At 44.5% G+C, this 15,878-nt stretch overlaps 1 protein-coding gene across 4 annotated transcripts in view; it reads left to right on the top strand.

The window, feature by feature from the left end:
• The window catches only part of Entrep2 (endosomal transmembrane epsin interactor 2), a 412,215-nt gene that overhangs the window by 340,871 nt on the left and 55,466 nt on the right, over positions 1–15,878 (top strand). For all 4 annotated transcript variants that reach the window (NM_001427632.1, XM_063273639.1, XM_039094263.2 and 1 more), the window contains one exon: positions 6,488–6,622. In NM_001427632.1, coding sequence (NP_001414561.1) covers positions 6,488–6,622 — 135 coding nt within the window. The remainder of the gene's footprint in view (positions 1–6,487; positions 6,623–15,878) is intronic.

Genomic DNA, 15,878 nt, shown 5'->3' with positions numbered 1-15,878 from the left:
CACTCTCTGACAGAAGCACAAAGGAGCTAGATGGGTGACCTGTGCATGCTTCCAAAAGGACAGTGTTGGGGGAAGGCTGAGCTAGGAGCCACGTTACCAGCCTAGGGGAGGCAAAGCAGGACAGAGGGGACAGAGGTCAATGAGAGTGAACTGGCGAATCAAGAGGGCATGCTAAAGTCACAACTTCAAAGTTCTTTACTTTATGTAGGTTGAAAGCGTACCCACCCTGTGTTTTCCTTCCTCCATTCAATGGATCACAGAAGGCGGTGACCTGGGTGACTTTTTCAATTATGCCCAGCCGGAGGCTAATGTGAGCATTCTGGGCAGCCTGAGGTAGGTGAGGCTAAGTCATGCTGTTCAGTAGGTTCCACAGAAATCCATCTGTTGAACCACCCTTTCCCAAGGGTTGCCTAAGACCGCTGGAAATATCAAATATTTGCATTATGATTCATAACAGTAGCAAAATTACGGTTACAAAGTAGCAACAAAAATAATTTTATGGAGGGGGTCACCACAACATGAGGAACTGTATCAAAGAGTCACAGCACTAGGAAGCTGAGCAACACTTATTAGTGTAACACAATAATTCACAACGTAAAACAACACTGCATTGGATTCCCCCATAGACTTATAATGTAGTTAATTAATTTTAGTTGAAAATATAGAGACACCGAGGAGTAGCCAACTTAATTCAAAGCAATCGACAGACATCTAGCAAAAAGATTGAAGACATTTATGGCCAAGATCTCGAGTGCAGAGATCACCTCCAGGCCCTGTGGACATCAAACAGATTGGATAATCAGGTAGTGACGTGGGACTTTGTACAAGTCTCAGAAGTTACATTCAGATCTTCAACCTCCTTTTTAAAAATGCAGGCTACCATAACTTAGGGAATAGGAAATAAATCTAGTGAGGGAATGAAATTCATAATTTCACAGCTGCCCAGAACATAATGCCCAAAGCCAGAGGTTTCACTGGAGAATACAGCAAGTATTGTCATTTCTACACACTGTGGAAATAGAAAAGAAAGTTACGCTTAATTGATTTAATGAAACTGCAATCATTTTACCAAAAGCAGACACAGAAAATACAAAAAAAAGCCCCAAAGATTACTCAGTAATAGATGTGCAAAAGTCCTTGAAAATGGCACAGAGAAATACATATTCATGTTTATAAATCATACACATCATTACAAGGCCAATCAATTTAATCCACTCTTTTAACAGGACAAAGAAGAAACACAACACGGTTGTATTAGCTGATACAGAGAGGACATTTGGCAAAATTGAACATCTTGTGATTTAAAAAAATAACTTATCAGAAAATATTATATGAAAAAATCTATTCTCCATGAAAACTGGAATCCAAACTCCCTGATCTAATCTTTAGAATTGGGAAGCATCTGTGACTATTTTTGAATAATTTTATTTCATGAAATGACAATTGCGCTTAATCTAGCTGCAGCTTAGGGTACAATGTAACAACTATGTTAGCATTTTTTCTCATTGTGTAATATCTAAACTGAATAAAATGAACTCATATTTTTGTTTTTTAATATTTTTTAATTAATTATTTATTTACATCCCAAATGTTGCCCCCCTTCCAGGTGCTCCCTCCTAGAGTTCTTCACCCCATTCCCTCTCCCCTTGGCCTCTGAGAGGGTGCTCCCCTACCCCTGGGCATCACCCTTTCCTGGGTCATCAAGTCTCTTCAGGATTAGGCACATCCTTTCCCACTGAGGCCAGGTAAGCCAGTCCTCTGCTACATGTGTGCAGGGGTATGGGTGGGGGCAACTTGGGCCAGCCTGTGTAAGCTCTTTGGTTGGTGACTTAGTCTCTGGGATCTCCAGGGGTCCAGATTAGTTGACACTATTGGTCTTCCTATGGGGTTGCAATCCCTTCAGCTCCTTTAATCCTTCCCCTAACTCTTCTGCGAACTCATATTTTTTAAAAAAATATATATATATCAAAAAATTAGCTCGGGAAAATAGGCAATAGTAATGTCCTCAAGCTAAAAAAGTGAGTGTAAAATCCTATAATCAACACAGTTGATGTGAGAAATTGAAAACTTTTCTCTCAAAATCAAGAACAAAGCAAGCATGCTTATTCCCAACATAGACACAGTGGCGGACATTCAAGCCAATGTAGCCAGACAAGAACATAAAATAAGAGACATACAAATTGCAAAGGAAAAACGTTAAATCAATTCAGCTTATAGGATATTGGTATAGATGTATAAAAAAAATCACAATGAAAAAATTTAAAAGACAGAAAACAATACTAATAGCTAACACCAACAAAGAACTAATCAGTGGTTTTGGAATGGTTATAGGACACATAGAAACACACAATTTGATCGATTACTCTACCTTAGAAAGGAGACTATAGGCATAAAATTTTCACAACTTACTTTAATAAGCATTCAGCCTCCCCTCTAGTCCATCACCCCCCAGAGGTAGTAGAAAACAAAAATTATTAGGACACAGGGGAAGTCGACCTGTTTAGAAATAGTTCTTGAGGGCAAGTCCAATCGTTATCATCGGGATATCAGCAGTTCAGTCCCGTAGCAAACACCACACATGAACCAGCAGCTGCAGTCCAGTCCACTTGGCCGTCACCATACATGATCCAGCAAGGGAGGTTCAATTCAGAAGACACCGTAAGGCGCACCCACTGGCTGGAGGCCCTGGAAGCATGGCAGGAAGCTGCAGGAACCTCAGAAGTTCTGTGGCAAGTTTCTCTCTATGACCACAATCCACAAGCGAAGCTCAAAAGTGCAATGAAAGGCAAACAAATAACTTGTATGTCGTCGGCGAAGAGTAGTGAGGCAGAGCAGAGCAAGCCAATGCCTGAGCTCCCACTGTCTATGGGGTTTACATCCCTTCTGAACACCATGCATCCCTTCATGTGTTTGCTACAGAAAAACACTGCTTCGCCTGTGTCTGCTTTAGTAAAGCATCCTTTCGCCCATGTGCCCCAGCAAAACATCGTTTGATGTAACTGACTTTCCAAAGAAACCAGAAGTTTCTTTCTCACTTCAGGAGACCTTGAAATAGCACTTATCATTACTCAAAAATACATATAAATCTAACAAAGCATATATCAGACTCATCCACTAAAAAAGTGGGGCTATGTACTCTCTTCTTGCATTTGATCGTAAAAACAGTATCTGTTCTTCCCAAATGGATGTGTACGTTTATTTGGTTGCTATCAAAGTCCCAGAAAAAAGTTTTATAGACATTGACAGTCATATTCTAAAGTAGAGATGGAAAGAAGAAATTTTGAAGAGAATAAAATGGGAAAGCGATTACCTATTCCATTTCTACATTATTGCTGTAGAAATCAAAAGTATGTATAGTGGAGACAGATAGACAGACAGACAGGCCAGTGGGAGAAGACAGAGAAGCCAGAAATGGGTTCACACAGATACAGCGTGCTAAGTTCTGACAAAGCAACAAAGAAAAGAAGGTCTTGCCACAGTCATTAGATCAGTTGGACATCTCTAGGCAAAATCGGTCTCAACCAAAGTTTTATAACTAAATAAAAATCAACTGAAAAATTTTGGTGAATCAAAAAGCAGTAATAAAAAATATTTTAGAGAAAATTAGTAGAGAATCATCAGAATCTAGGACTCAGCAAGAAGGTCTTACATTAGTGATTGGAATTGCAAGAGTAAAAAATTTAGACATTACCAAAACTGGAATGTTTTGCTCTATAAACAATTGTCTTAGATGACAAAGAGAAGATGTATAACATGAGACACTATAGAATTTGCAAGCCACACATTTAACAGAACCATGCACTTGAGTACACTGGTTCTTGGGTTCTGAAGTTATAATTGTTTTATTTTGCTGTGTTTAGTGTCTATGTTCCTGCTTCTAATTCTCCTCAGTTGCTTCAAAAGGACTGAAGGTCTGTCAGTGCTCCAGTGGCTTTGGCAAGTTTTGTTTTCCTTTTCAGAATATTTTCCAGAGCCTCGTTACTTGCTTGGTCACACAGGTGGTCTGTTTGTTCTTTTCTCATGGCCTTAGACTTTCCTTTATTTCTTATCTGTGTACCTCCTCCTTTTTCTCCTCCCTCCTCTCCTTCCTCCTCCTCCTCCTCATTTTCTTCTTCTCTTCTTCTTCTTCTTCTTCTTCTTCTTCTTCTTCTTCTTCTTCTTCTTCTTCTTCTTCTCCTCCTCCTCCTCCTCCTCCTCCTCCTCCTCCTCCTCCTCCTCCTCCTCCTCCTCCTCCTCCTCCTCCTCCTCCTCCTCCTGGCGTAGTCTCTCATTTTGGTGAGGTTCTCCTTTCATTACTTTTCACTCCAAAATTAAAGGGCCAGGATGTGATATTTAAGGATGCTGGCACTGTTTTGATGCTGTGTAAATTTTTTCTGCATTGTCTACTATAAAGATCCCTAGAGTCCAAATAGCTCCATTCATAGGTATATTATTTTCAAATGAAATGCCATATATTTGTCCTGGGACGCAATTACAGAGTACTTTTAACTACCAAGCATTGACAACAACTGAAATGTCCATCAGTAGATTAGGCATTAAAAAATAGAGTATATTCATGCTATTAAATATGATGCCCCAAACATCCCTCAACTGCATCTAAATATAGTAACACTCTTGAAGTGCATAAAGCTAGGAAAACACGTGAAATTAATCAGAATGTCAATGGTAAAAATATATAGGTAAAAGCACATGAGTGATCCCCAAAGCAGGGAAGGATGTGGTGAGCTTCCTGGGCAGTGGAGAGAAGGAAGTCCGTGTGTACCTTGAACACGTGTGCGTGTGCGTGCACGAGTGCGCGTGTGTGTGTGTGTGTGTGTGCGCGTGTGTGTACTTGTGCTTTCACAGGATAAATGATAAAGAACATGGGGAAGGATGAAAACTTCCCTATGTCCTAAAATGTGATGCTGTTTTTCCATACATACAGCCCACTGACAAGAGTGTGAGTGTCCAGTATCACCTAGGGAGCGTTGGGGAAGATCAGATGAGCTTGAATGCTTATGCCCTTGTAGTAGAAGTTTCATTTGGATAATGAAAACCATCAGGGTTTTCATAATAATGTCTCATATACATGTATCAATGGGCAAACAAGATATACCTCTATACTCCATGAAGCCCTGCTGAGCACAGAGCCCCTTCAGTTCCCCCTGGGCTTAGCCCTGTCTCTTTCTGAAGGTCATTAGTTCTAGAAGGAGTTGGGGTACAGAATCACAAAGCCTGGGAAGGTAGAGCCCCAGAGCTCCTATCCCATCCCTTCTGCCCACTTCGGCTGGCGAAAGCCAGTCACAAAGCCCTCCAGCCCCTGTCCTGAGGGAGCACCGAGATGAATCTGAAACTGTTCTCCTGTGGGTTGGTGTAGAGAAGCTGGGAACACATGCTAGCAAAAGCCGCAAGGAGAAAGCCCTTCTGATAAACAGAAGCCCAGGTCTGAAGCGTGCTGCATGGGTCATAAGAACTCAGGGAAAGACCTTGGTGTAGACGTTGTCTTGAGACATAGCTCAAGTGGGTCAAATGGAAAGGTAACAAGGCATCTGGGGACCTGAGCTCCTTCCCTGCAGGGGACGTGTCCTGTAGGGACAGCCATCCTGTGATGAACACGCCTTAGCTCTGTGAATGTGGTCCGACCCCACACCCAGTGATAAGGAATGACAGGCATGATCTATAGAAGTCTGTGGCACCATCCTCTGTAGTACATCATACGATGAAAAGTCATTCGTTACAGTTACTTTTGGCTAATACTTGTCTGGGAAAAAAACACAGGCAGTGAGTCTGCTGGTGTGAAACATCCGTCAGGATTTGGAGGTGAGGTACCTGCTAGTCTGTGGAAAAGAATGTGTTTCATGTTATATCAGCATTGAATAAAATCCCACAGATTTAAGTGAATGTCTTCTGGTTAGGCATTTTATATCCAAGTTTTCTTCGTCTCTTCCTCCCCCCCCCCCCTTTCTCTTTCTTTCTTTCTTTTGTCCCTGTTCCTCTCAGGCACCGGTAAATCTGTTCTTTTCCCTGTTGCTGAAAATCTAATTTTTTTTTTACTTTGTCATTGTTTTTCTAAGTTCTTAGAATGTGTTTGTCTCCTTCCGTGGCCCTTAGTTTTCCAAGCCATTTTAACTCATAGACATAGACATAGATATCACAGACATCATAGACATAGACAAGGACATACGTATGTTACAGATACATGCTACCTTGCCTAGCTTCCCATGGGCTCTAGGGATTCAAACTCAGATGCTGGTGTGTGTGTGGCAAGCCCTTTACCCACAGAGCCAGCACTCCAGCTCTCTTTCCTTTTCCAATCGCTGCTTTTTTAGACAGAAGTTAAACTAATTCATGGTGGCATTCATGGCCTCGGTCAATGGAAATGATTTTAGCTGTAATCATATGTCTCCAGAGGATCCACTTCACGTGTCCTTTCTATGTCATACCTCAGAGCATACCCCAGAGGCCAAATGTCGTGCTAATGGTGAGGCTTGTCTGTGTCCCTCTTTAGATCAAGTTTGACAGCGTGGAGGTGTGTGTGTGCTGCGAGCTGCAACACCACTCGTCCGGATGCAGCAACCTCGGGGAGACACTGAAGCTGAACCCACTGCAGGAGAACTGCAATGCTGTGCGGCTGACCTTGAAGGTGAGGCTGGGCACTGCCTGTGCATGCATTTCTGCCCCCTCCTGAAGACATCAGGGAAGATTCGTTAGCATGTAGATCCCGTTCTGCTCGTGATGCGTCCGGGATGCCGCGGGACCAGCCTTTAGGATAGAGCATCGTAAAGGGGTGTAGACTATTTGGAACCTCTGCTCTCTGGTCCCTGTTTCCATCTTTGCTGTGTCCTTTTCCTGTCTCTGATAAGAACGGCTGAGTGAGTACTTCACAGATGAGGTTGCCATGATCTCTTCTCTCTTCCTCACAGTCTCCGCCGTGACTCTGACAAGGACCACATGGTTATTCGTTTTACGTTTAAAAATATATTTAGGGCAGGTGAGATGGCTCGGTGGGGAAAGGTCCTTGCCACCAAGCTAATGACCTGACTTAGATCCCCAAGGTCCATGTGGAGAAAGGAGATAAGTGACTCTAGAAAATTGTCCTCTCTCCTCCTCAAGCACATGCTCATGCATACCCACATAAAAGTAATACATACATACATACATACATACATACATACATACATACATACATATATACATACATACATACATAAAGTAGTTAAAAGATATTTAAAGAAAGAAGTCTTACAGTCTCCCATGGTAATCTATTTTCATATAGAGCATTTGATTTTTTTATAAAGAGGCACAGAACCCAGGAGTGATGGTGCATCTTTAATCCTAGCACTCAGAAGGCAGAGGCAGTTGGATCTGAGTTCAAGGCTAACCTGCTTTATGCACAGAATTCTAGGCCTGTCAGGGATACACAGTGAGACCCTGTCTCAACATAAAAGTGGGGAGAGCACAGCGAAAGGCTATCTATACTATCCTCCCCCCATCTGTCTTCTTACAAGGGCTACTTTACTGAAAACCCAAGCCGGCTGTTTAAAAGTACATGTGGACAGTCAACACAGGCCTTTCCTTGTTGCTGAACGAAAGTGGCTGAAATGTTTCAAAAAGCTGTGCTTCTGCCATTCAGGGGCCTCGCGGTTGGTGGTGAGGCTGTGTTTTATAGACTGTGGGGAGCTGTTGTCCGTGGCAGGAACTGGGTTTACAACCACCATAGGCTCCAAAGACAGCCGCCTCCAACAGGGAGGAAGAAAAACGGTGGCCACTTGGGGTGTACCTGGGTTTGCTTAGTCTGTAGGTAGTTTCCCCAACACCTGTCTTTTCCACATGGAGAAATGCGCCAAGTCCACAGACCTGGTACCCACCAAAGTGAGACTAGAGGAGGCCAGAGTTGCAGGTCCACGAGGATGCTTTTCTGGTTCCACCTCTTGAGGTCCTACATGACACAGCTTCATTGTCCATACCCTCCTACATGCTGAGGTCTGCTCAGGAGCAGTGCCCAGAGCCTGCATAGCTTTTCACAACCCACTGCAAACGGGAGCAGACAGACATTGCTCACCCTGCGATCTCATTCTAATAACTTGTAAGTGAGTGTTTCAGCCCAGTTCTGCCTTCTTTCCATAATCAGACCATAGGTGACTATAGTGACAGCATGACCACCGCTTCCTGGGAGGGCTGCAAGCTCCCAGGGAATCCAAGGCTCTGGGGACCACTTGTATGTGTCAACCAACTTTCTGACACGACTTAAAAAAATTTCTAGGCAATCTACTTGGAAAGAGAAAAAGGGTTGTGTGTTGTAAAGTTTTTGTATTTCAAATGTGTGATCAAATGATGCCCTCTTCTCTGCACCATGGTGAGCCTGCACACCATGACAAGAGCTCGTAGTAGGACAAAACCATTCCTCTTACCCCAGGCAGGGGAGTGGAAGCAAAAGGGCCAGGCTCGTACAACTCCCATGGAGGATATCTACCTGAGAACTTCGAAAGTCTCTCCTCCTAACCCCCCACGTTTTAATATTTTTTATATGCACAACTATTTGCCTGCATGTGCCTGGTGACCACAGAATCCAGAACAGGCTGGAGTGGGGATTCCAGACAGTTGTGAACTGCTGTGTGGGTGCTAAGAATCAAATTCTGGTCCTCTGTAAGAACAGCAAGTGCTCTTAACCGCTAAGCCACCTCTCCAGTCCCAAGGACCCAGCTTTTAACAGTGGGCCCTCGGCAAACGTTTAGCCAAACTATTCTGCTACGTACTTTATTCCACTTTCACATAACAGGTTACATAGAGTACTCAGTCTGTTCCCCCAGAGCCCATGACTTCTCCTTGGAATCTTTATTCAGTGAGACCCAGAACCCAGTTTCATGAGCCCTCCAAGGAGATATCAACTTAAAGATAATGGTAGTCTGGGAAAATGATGCTTTCTTTAAGGTGCAGGTTCAAGCCCGGGTGGCCAGGGTTGTGCAGTCTCCTTGTCGAGTGCTGTTCTATTACCCTGACGAGAGAAGAGAATGGGGACTATCTTTATGGATTGGCCGTGGGAAGCTGAGGAATTCAAGTCAAGGCTGGCCAGCCTAGCTGACCTCTGAACCTTGTCAGTGGCATTTCCTCATGTAGATGCAGATACCCAAGAGCCTGGTAAGAGCTGAAGGATGCAAACGAAGGGCTCTCCCAAACTTCATATTGATAATAAAAAACAATAAACAAAAGACTCTCTAGAAAGAGCCTGTCAGACCTGATGGCCGGAGGCTCAAGGGAGACAGGGTTGATGGTTGATGATTTAGCCATAGTAGTGACTTGGAGTTAGGAAAAGCATAACCTTACCCTGTTCCCCAGTGGAGGCCTTTCTCTATAGGGAGTGATGGCACTGGGATAGAAACCTGCTCCTGCCTGAGATGAGCAAGATGAGGACGATCGGAAGTGAGTGTCTGTGGCTCTTGCTGCCCTCCAGTTTTGTTATCCTCTGAGCTTGAGCTTGTTTTCCATTCCCCTAGGCCATTAGCATTGCCATATACACTTTAAAACAAGATTGTCAGTTTCTGTGGTGGTCCTGCTGGGGTTTTGATTGAGACCATGTGGAGCCCGTGCGCGTAGCTTTGAAAGTGTCTATTTAGGCCTTCTTTCATTTCAACAGTGTTTATTATCTTCATCAGCATGCAATTTTCAGTTTATAGATCTTCACGGGTTTTCAGTTACTTGTCCTTCTTTTCCATTCATTGGTGCCATTTTCATAATACGTGAGAATCATCTCTCGTCGTTCTATCCAGATTTGACGCTTGCCACGGAACGTGCATCCTTTGATCTTACTAAACTCATCACTGGCAGTAGGGGCTCCTGGGTAGCTGACCCTGTGGTAATGCAGAGGCTGTTTTACAGCTCCTATTCTGATTACTCAGGCTTCCCCAGAGAACAGACCCAGCAGGGCACTTGTAGACATAGATACAGGGATACATTGTCACTCGCTTGACAGTGGGGCCGAGAAGTCTCACCATAGGCTGTCCAAAGGCTGGAGAGCCTAGGATTCTGGCAGTGAAGTTCTGTTCGATGCCCAAAGCTTCAGAATTAAGGAGATGGATTGTAACTCAGCCTAAGGCCAGAGGGCAGAAGACCTGGGCAGCCACTAGTGGAGGTCCCAGAGTTAAGAATGCATGGAGTTCTCTGATGCCCCAGGCAGGAGAGGCTGAGAAAGGGGGACTTTACCACCATCTCATTTTGCCATGTCTGAGAGTCCAGCTGATTACGTGGTATCAAACTACACTGAGGGTAGACCTTCCCACTCGGTCCACTGATTTGTATGCAGCCCCCTTCACAGACCTGTAAACAGTGCTTTCTTTTATTATTATTATTATTATTATTATTATTATTATTATTATTATTATTAACTTGAGTATTTCTTATATACATTTCGAGTGTTATTCCCTTTCCCGGTTTCCGGACAAACATCCCCCTCCCCCCTCCCCTTCCTTATGGGTGTTCCCCTCCCAACCCTCCCCCCATTGCCGCCCTCCCCCCATAGTCTAGTTCACTGGGGGTTCAGTCTTAGCAGGACCCAGGGTTTCCCCTTCCACTGGTGCTCTTACTAGGATATTCATTGCTACCTATGGGGTCAGAGTCCAGGGTCAGTCCATGTATAGTCTTTAGGTAGTGGCTTAGTCCCTGGAAGCTCTGGTTGCTTGGCATTGTTGTACATATGCTTTCTGGTTCTCTTGCTATCCTTCATCCAGTTTGGTCAGCACCTAAGACGACCAGTCACCTGCTCCAGATGGGATGGCCCATTCCCTTCCTCGCTTATTGATTGATTGATTGATTGATTGACTGACTGATTGATTGATGGATGGATCGATTGATTGATTTTCTGTAACGGGAAACTCCAGAGCGCGGCCTAATGGAGGTGCCGAGGGCACACATTCTTCCCCTGCTTCTGATTTTAGATCTGGCACATACTTTTTGCTCCAAACTGCTCAGCAATTCCCACCGTTGGGTAGTAAAGGCTCCTCCTGTCCGTGGGTAGATGCTGCATGTTGTCCATCACTTACAGCATCGACAGAGATCACATCCATCACTTACAGCATCGACAGAGATCACCTACTTATGGAAATCGGGCTCTCGGAAAACCAAGAGGCACTCAGATTTACTGAAGTATCCCAGCAGGCAGTGGGCAGAGCTAAAGGTCTGGAGTTCAGCCCATCCTGAGGATAGTTTCTTTACTTGGTTTTCAGCTTCTACAGTTTGAGCCACAGGGATGCAGTCTGTCGTCTGTGTGACCATCTGACAACTCTGGTTTCTGTCTACATGGCGGGGGTCGTGTCTCGAACCACTGAAGGGAAATTTCTTTTTCACCTTAAGCACACTCGGAGTTGAAGCTATGGCAGACAGCCCCTAGGTCATTCCTTAGTAAAGGGGCTCTTGCAGTTTAATGGGGATACCTGTGTCAGTCGCGTCTTAGTACATCTTTGCAAACATGCTCTGCAAACCTTTGCTTTCCTGAGATAAGAGGAAAGGGATTCAACTGAAACAGGCAAGAACACCAGCAGAGCTCAGGAAAATGTTAAAACATCTTAATCCTATGGCTCTACTTAATCCTCTGGCTCTCAGGCAGAAACTGGTAAGCCACCCCAGTGCAGGGCAGCAGCACTGCAGGATACGGAATGTTCCTCTCTCCCTCTTTGATCTTCTACTCTTATCTTCTGCAGTCTGATGACCCAGTAACAAAATGGACTTCTTAGCGGTGAGCCAACCTGCATCCCCTAAACCATCCTCCGGGTCCCTTTGCTCTTGGCTATATTGATATTATGTATTGAGGCATTTTTTTTCCATTTCTGTGACTGCTTTTTTCTTTTTTTTAAAGACAGGGTTTCACCATATACTTTGGATTTTGGGCGCTCTTCCTGCCTTAGCCTTTTGATTGTGAGAATGACATGTTTGAGCCACCACTCCTGGCTATCTTTCCACTAGGCCGGTCCTTCTTGCTGCATCCATCTGGTCACTTACCTGCATGGTCTTACTTATTGTCCACTGCAGCTAGTGTCTGACTGTCTTTGGACCAGGCAAGTTCTCCTGTTTCTGCTCAGAGGCTTCATCTTCCCATCCTAGAATGTGGTTGGTGGACCTGTGGCCGGAAGGGCGAGTGGGCCCCGTGCTCTGTCCTAACTGTAAAGCAGTGCTTCTGCCAGCTCTCTAGCCTGTGGAGCATGTAGAATCCCGTTCCGGAAGATTCTATCTGGCCAGTCTAACATCTTCAAGAACTGCTCCCCCAGCAGTTCTACCTTAGGAGGTGCCACTCTCTTTGTCAGTGGATATTTACAAAGGGAGAGTTCTAGCACCTTTCCACCCCTTAGGTTTCTTATGGCTGTAAATGGCATTATAATGGCTGGCACTGAAGAGATGGCTGAGTGGTGACACACACTTGCCACTGTCACAGAGGATCTGGAGTCAATTCCTGGTCCCCCATGGAGGCTCACATCCAGCAGTATCTCCACTTCCTGGGGATCCATGCCTCTACTGATCCCTCCTGGCTCCTGCAGGCACACAGCAAGATGCATGCTCAGGTGCATGCACATAGAATAAAATGTATTCATTTAATTAATTGAAAATAATTTTTAATTATTCATTTAATTAAACTTTTCTAGCTTTTCCAATACAGCAGAGAGCTGTACTTCTCAGCTCCCCATTGTTGCTGAGGGCATGTGAGCAAATTTATGTGTGTATCATTTCAGAACCCTTGTCTGGGGGCCGAGTCTTCGGAGCTCCATTCCCTCTACCATGGGAACTGAAAATTATAAATGGTCACTGTCCCATCAGCTGGATCCCCAGGGGAAACAGAGGCTCCTGCAGCTTACCCAGATTGGGTGTATACTGTGAATGAAAAGTAAGGTTTCGTTGGTTTGCTAGGGACATTTGTTACTGCAGCATAACCAAGCCCACCTTGCTTCCATCTGTCCGGTCGGTTACCTACGTGGCCTTACACATTGCCCATCTTCGCCCCTAGAGCTGATAGGACAGTTTGGGGGTGGGATTTCAGTAGGGTTTTTTTTTTTTCCATTTTTAGGTCTATTCAGTAAGGTATGCCTTGATACTCATTAGGTGTATGTGTTTGCATTTTGCTTCATTTCAGACAAGTTTCCTAAAGTATTTCTATTATTATTCTATAACACGTTTCGGCGTGCAGATGTGTGTCTGTGAGTGCAGGCGCCTGTGGAATCCAGAAGGTGTCGGATCCTCTGTGGGTAGAGCTACAGGCAGTTGTCAGCCACCCGATGTGGGGCTGGGAGCCTGACTTGGGCTCTCTGCAAGAGCAGGGTGCACTCCCACGCTCTGAGCTAATGAACCATCTCTCCCACCCCGTACCCATTTTCTTGAAGTATGTATTTGCTTTTCCCCCCTAGTTCAATTTACTGGGCACATTTTGTGGACCATTTTTATCCATATTTCACAACACCGTTTTTCTCTCATTTAAAACTGCACTTTCCACCCTGGTTCACCCTACTTTCCTGAAGCTGCCCCCGGCTGTCCCCGCAGCACAGCCTTTTCCTCTGTCTTCAGAGTTTTTGAGCTCTGGCAGCTTCATTTTAGTCCTGGAGCCCGTGTACCTCGGGCTTGGACCTTTGACACAGCTGCCTCCTTCTCCCTCTGTCTGGCTCTTTGATAGCAGAACTTGTACCATTTCAAGTCTTTCTTAGATCTTTCTTCTGAGCAGCATGGATACCGTCAAGGCACTGGAGCAGATTCCTGGCCCCTCAATGCTAACACAAGCTTGTGTTCTTCAAGCAGGCTTTACGTAAGAATTGTTTACTTTCTTTTCACAATTACTGATACGTCCTCCTCTGAGAGACACGTAAATCTCATCATGCTGTTGGGTTTTCTCATAATTACTGGCACAGGTATTTTAACATGATGTTGCTTTTGAAAACTTAAGACGTGCTGTGATGTCTGACTTCTTCTTAGGAAGCCGTGGCTTCTCAGGGAGCTTTGCTAGTACTAAAGCTCTCGGGTCTCAGGACAAATCTAGATGGTGGGGAGTAGAGCCATTCTAAGCAGGACTGATCTGCACAGAAGGCCCTGTTTAGCCTTTGAGGAACGATCCCTATTCCTAGCAGAGGAGGAGGCTAGAGAAATACTTCTTGATTGGTTTCCTTGATCTCTCTGTTTAGGTCAGCAATTACAGTGGGCTCATTGATCTTTTGTATTCTCTCATTTGAGATCTTCCTTACCTGATTAGTAACAATCTATATCTAAGTCTCTGTATTAAATTATAGATCCTTGTAGCTAATGAACTCAGTTGATGCTGGTAAAATCCCATATAATTGGCTTGACAGTCAAAGAGCTTTGATTCTGGTAGTGTTAGAAGGAACTGGTACTGACTTAGTGAGGGCTGACTAAATGTTTGTTTCCTATGACAGTGAACTCCCTGTTTCCTGAGTGGTACCAGGAGGTCACACCTGAGCAACCTGCAGGCCAGGGAAAAAGCCTAAGATTAGTCCTGTGGCTGGTGAGGAAGGGACTTGGAATCCAGAATAAGATGCATACATGTAGTCTTTGCTTGTTTGGAGACCTGGAAGCCCTTAACTCTCTTTATGCCTTCTGCGCCTCTCTGTCCTACCCTTCCCTTCCCTGCTTTGCCCTGCCCTTTGCCACTCTGAAGCATTAGTAGAAAATTCTGGTAGTAAGAAAACACTCTCTGCCAAAGGTATTGACAGTTTCTTAAACGTAACACCTCAGGCCACAACAAAATAGTGTATTCTGTAGCCACCAAGTTGAGGACAGAACAGAGACAACAACCCAAGGGGACCCAGAACTCTATTGTGCCAGGCTAGGGTTCTCAGATCTATATGGACCAGAGTGTGGTGACACCCTACTGTCCAGTGCTCATTGTGTGGGGAGAAGACCACAGCCTGGGAGAGGTCAGAAGGAGCCCCTAAGTCCCCATTGATCTGAGGAGTAAGCAGGTTCTTTCGTGGCTCTCAGTCCCCCACCATCCCTGCCCTGCCCCTGATGAAGGAGCAGTTTTTCATTCTGAGTAGTCAGGAAATAGGATATAAAAATGAGGATTTGGGTGTCTGCTTTCTCAAAACCTTTGACAACAGTGAGTCAGCACAATTGAGAAATGAAGCCTGTGGATCCTTCTGGATGAATTATTGTCTGTTCTTTTGTAAGATATGAAGGGGAGAAATGATAAGCCTTTAAAAAAAATCACATTTAAAGATTGCATTTGCCAAGCCAAACCTGCGAAAACCTATGATGTTTTTCTAATCAGTATTAATGAAAAGATTTAAAGTTCTAAAATCAGAATTAATTAGTGGAATATGCATTGTGTGCTATACTGTATAACCCCCACCCCCCCAAAAAAAATTCCTTGCTAATTTAAAAAATCATTGTGGTTTTATTGTAGGGACCTAATTCTAATTCAAAAGTTACTGAAGACCATGTTTGGCGTATCTGATTTAATTTATCACGCTACACTAAATCAAATAACCTAAGGGAAACTAACCCACAGGTGAGGGGATCAACATTTCCCAAGTTGTTTCAGGGAGAGAGAGAGGGAGGGAGGGAGGGAGAGAGAGAGAGAGAGAGAGAGAGAGAGAGAGAGAGAGAGAGAGAGAGAGAGAGAGGAACTAGGAGGTTTCTCTGGGGCATTGATATGATTCAGCAATCAGTAAGCAACCGGTTACAGGGACTTCCATGGGGGACTAATGTAATCATGGAAGAGCTGAATAAAATTATTGCATGTGGCTTGTTATATTAAGGCCACAGGGGAGGTGATCAGATTGAGAGGGTCCACAGGAGAAAGCCTGTGGCATGAGACTGAACATACCGTGCCAGAAACTAGGGGACGGATGAGCCTGGATAGTGTGTGGTGTGTGTGTGTGTGTGTGTGTGTGTGTGTGTGTGTGTGTGTGTGT

Source organism: Rattus norvegicus, chromosome 1, assembly GCF_036323735.1.
Source record: "Rattus norvegicus strain BN/NHsdMcwi chromosome 1, GRCr8, whole genome shotgun sequence".
NCBI classification, from domain to species: Eukaryota; Metazoa; Chordata; class Mammalia; order Rodentia; family Muridae; genus Rattus; species Rattus norvegicus.
This window is presented reverse-complemented; position numbering and strand designations above follow the sequence as displayed.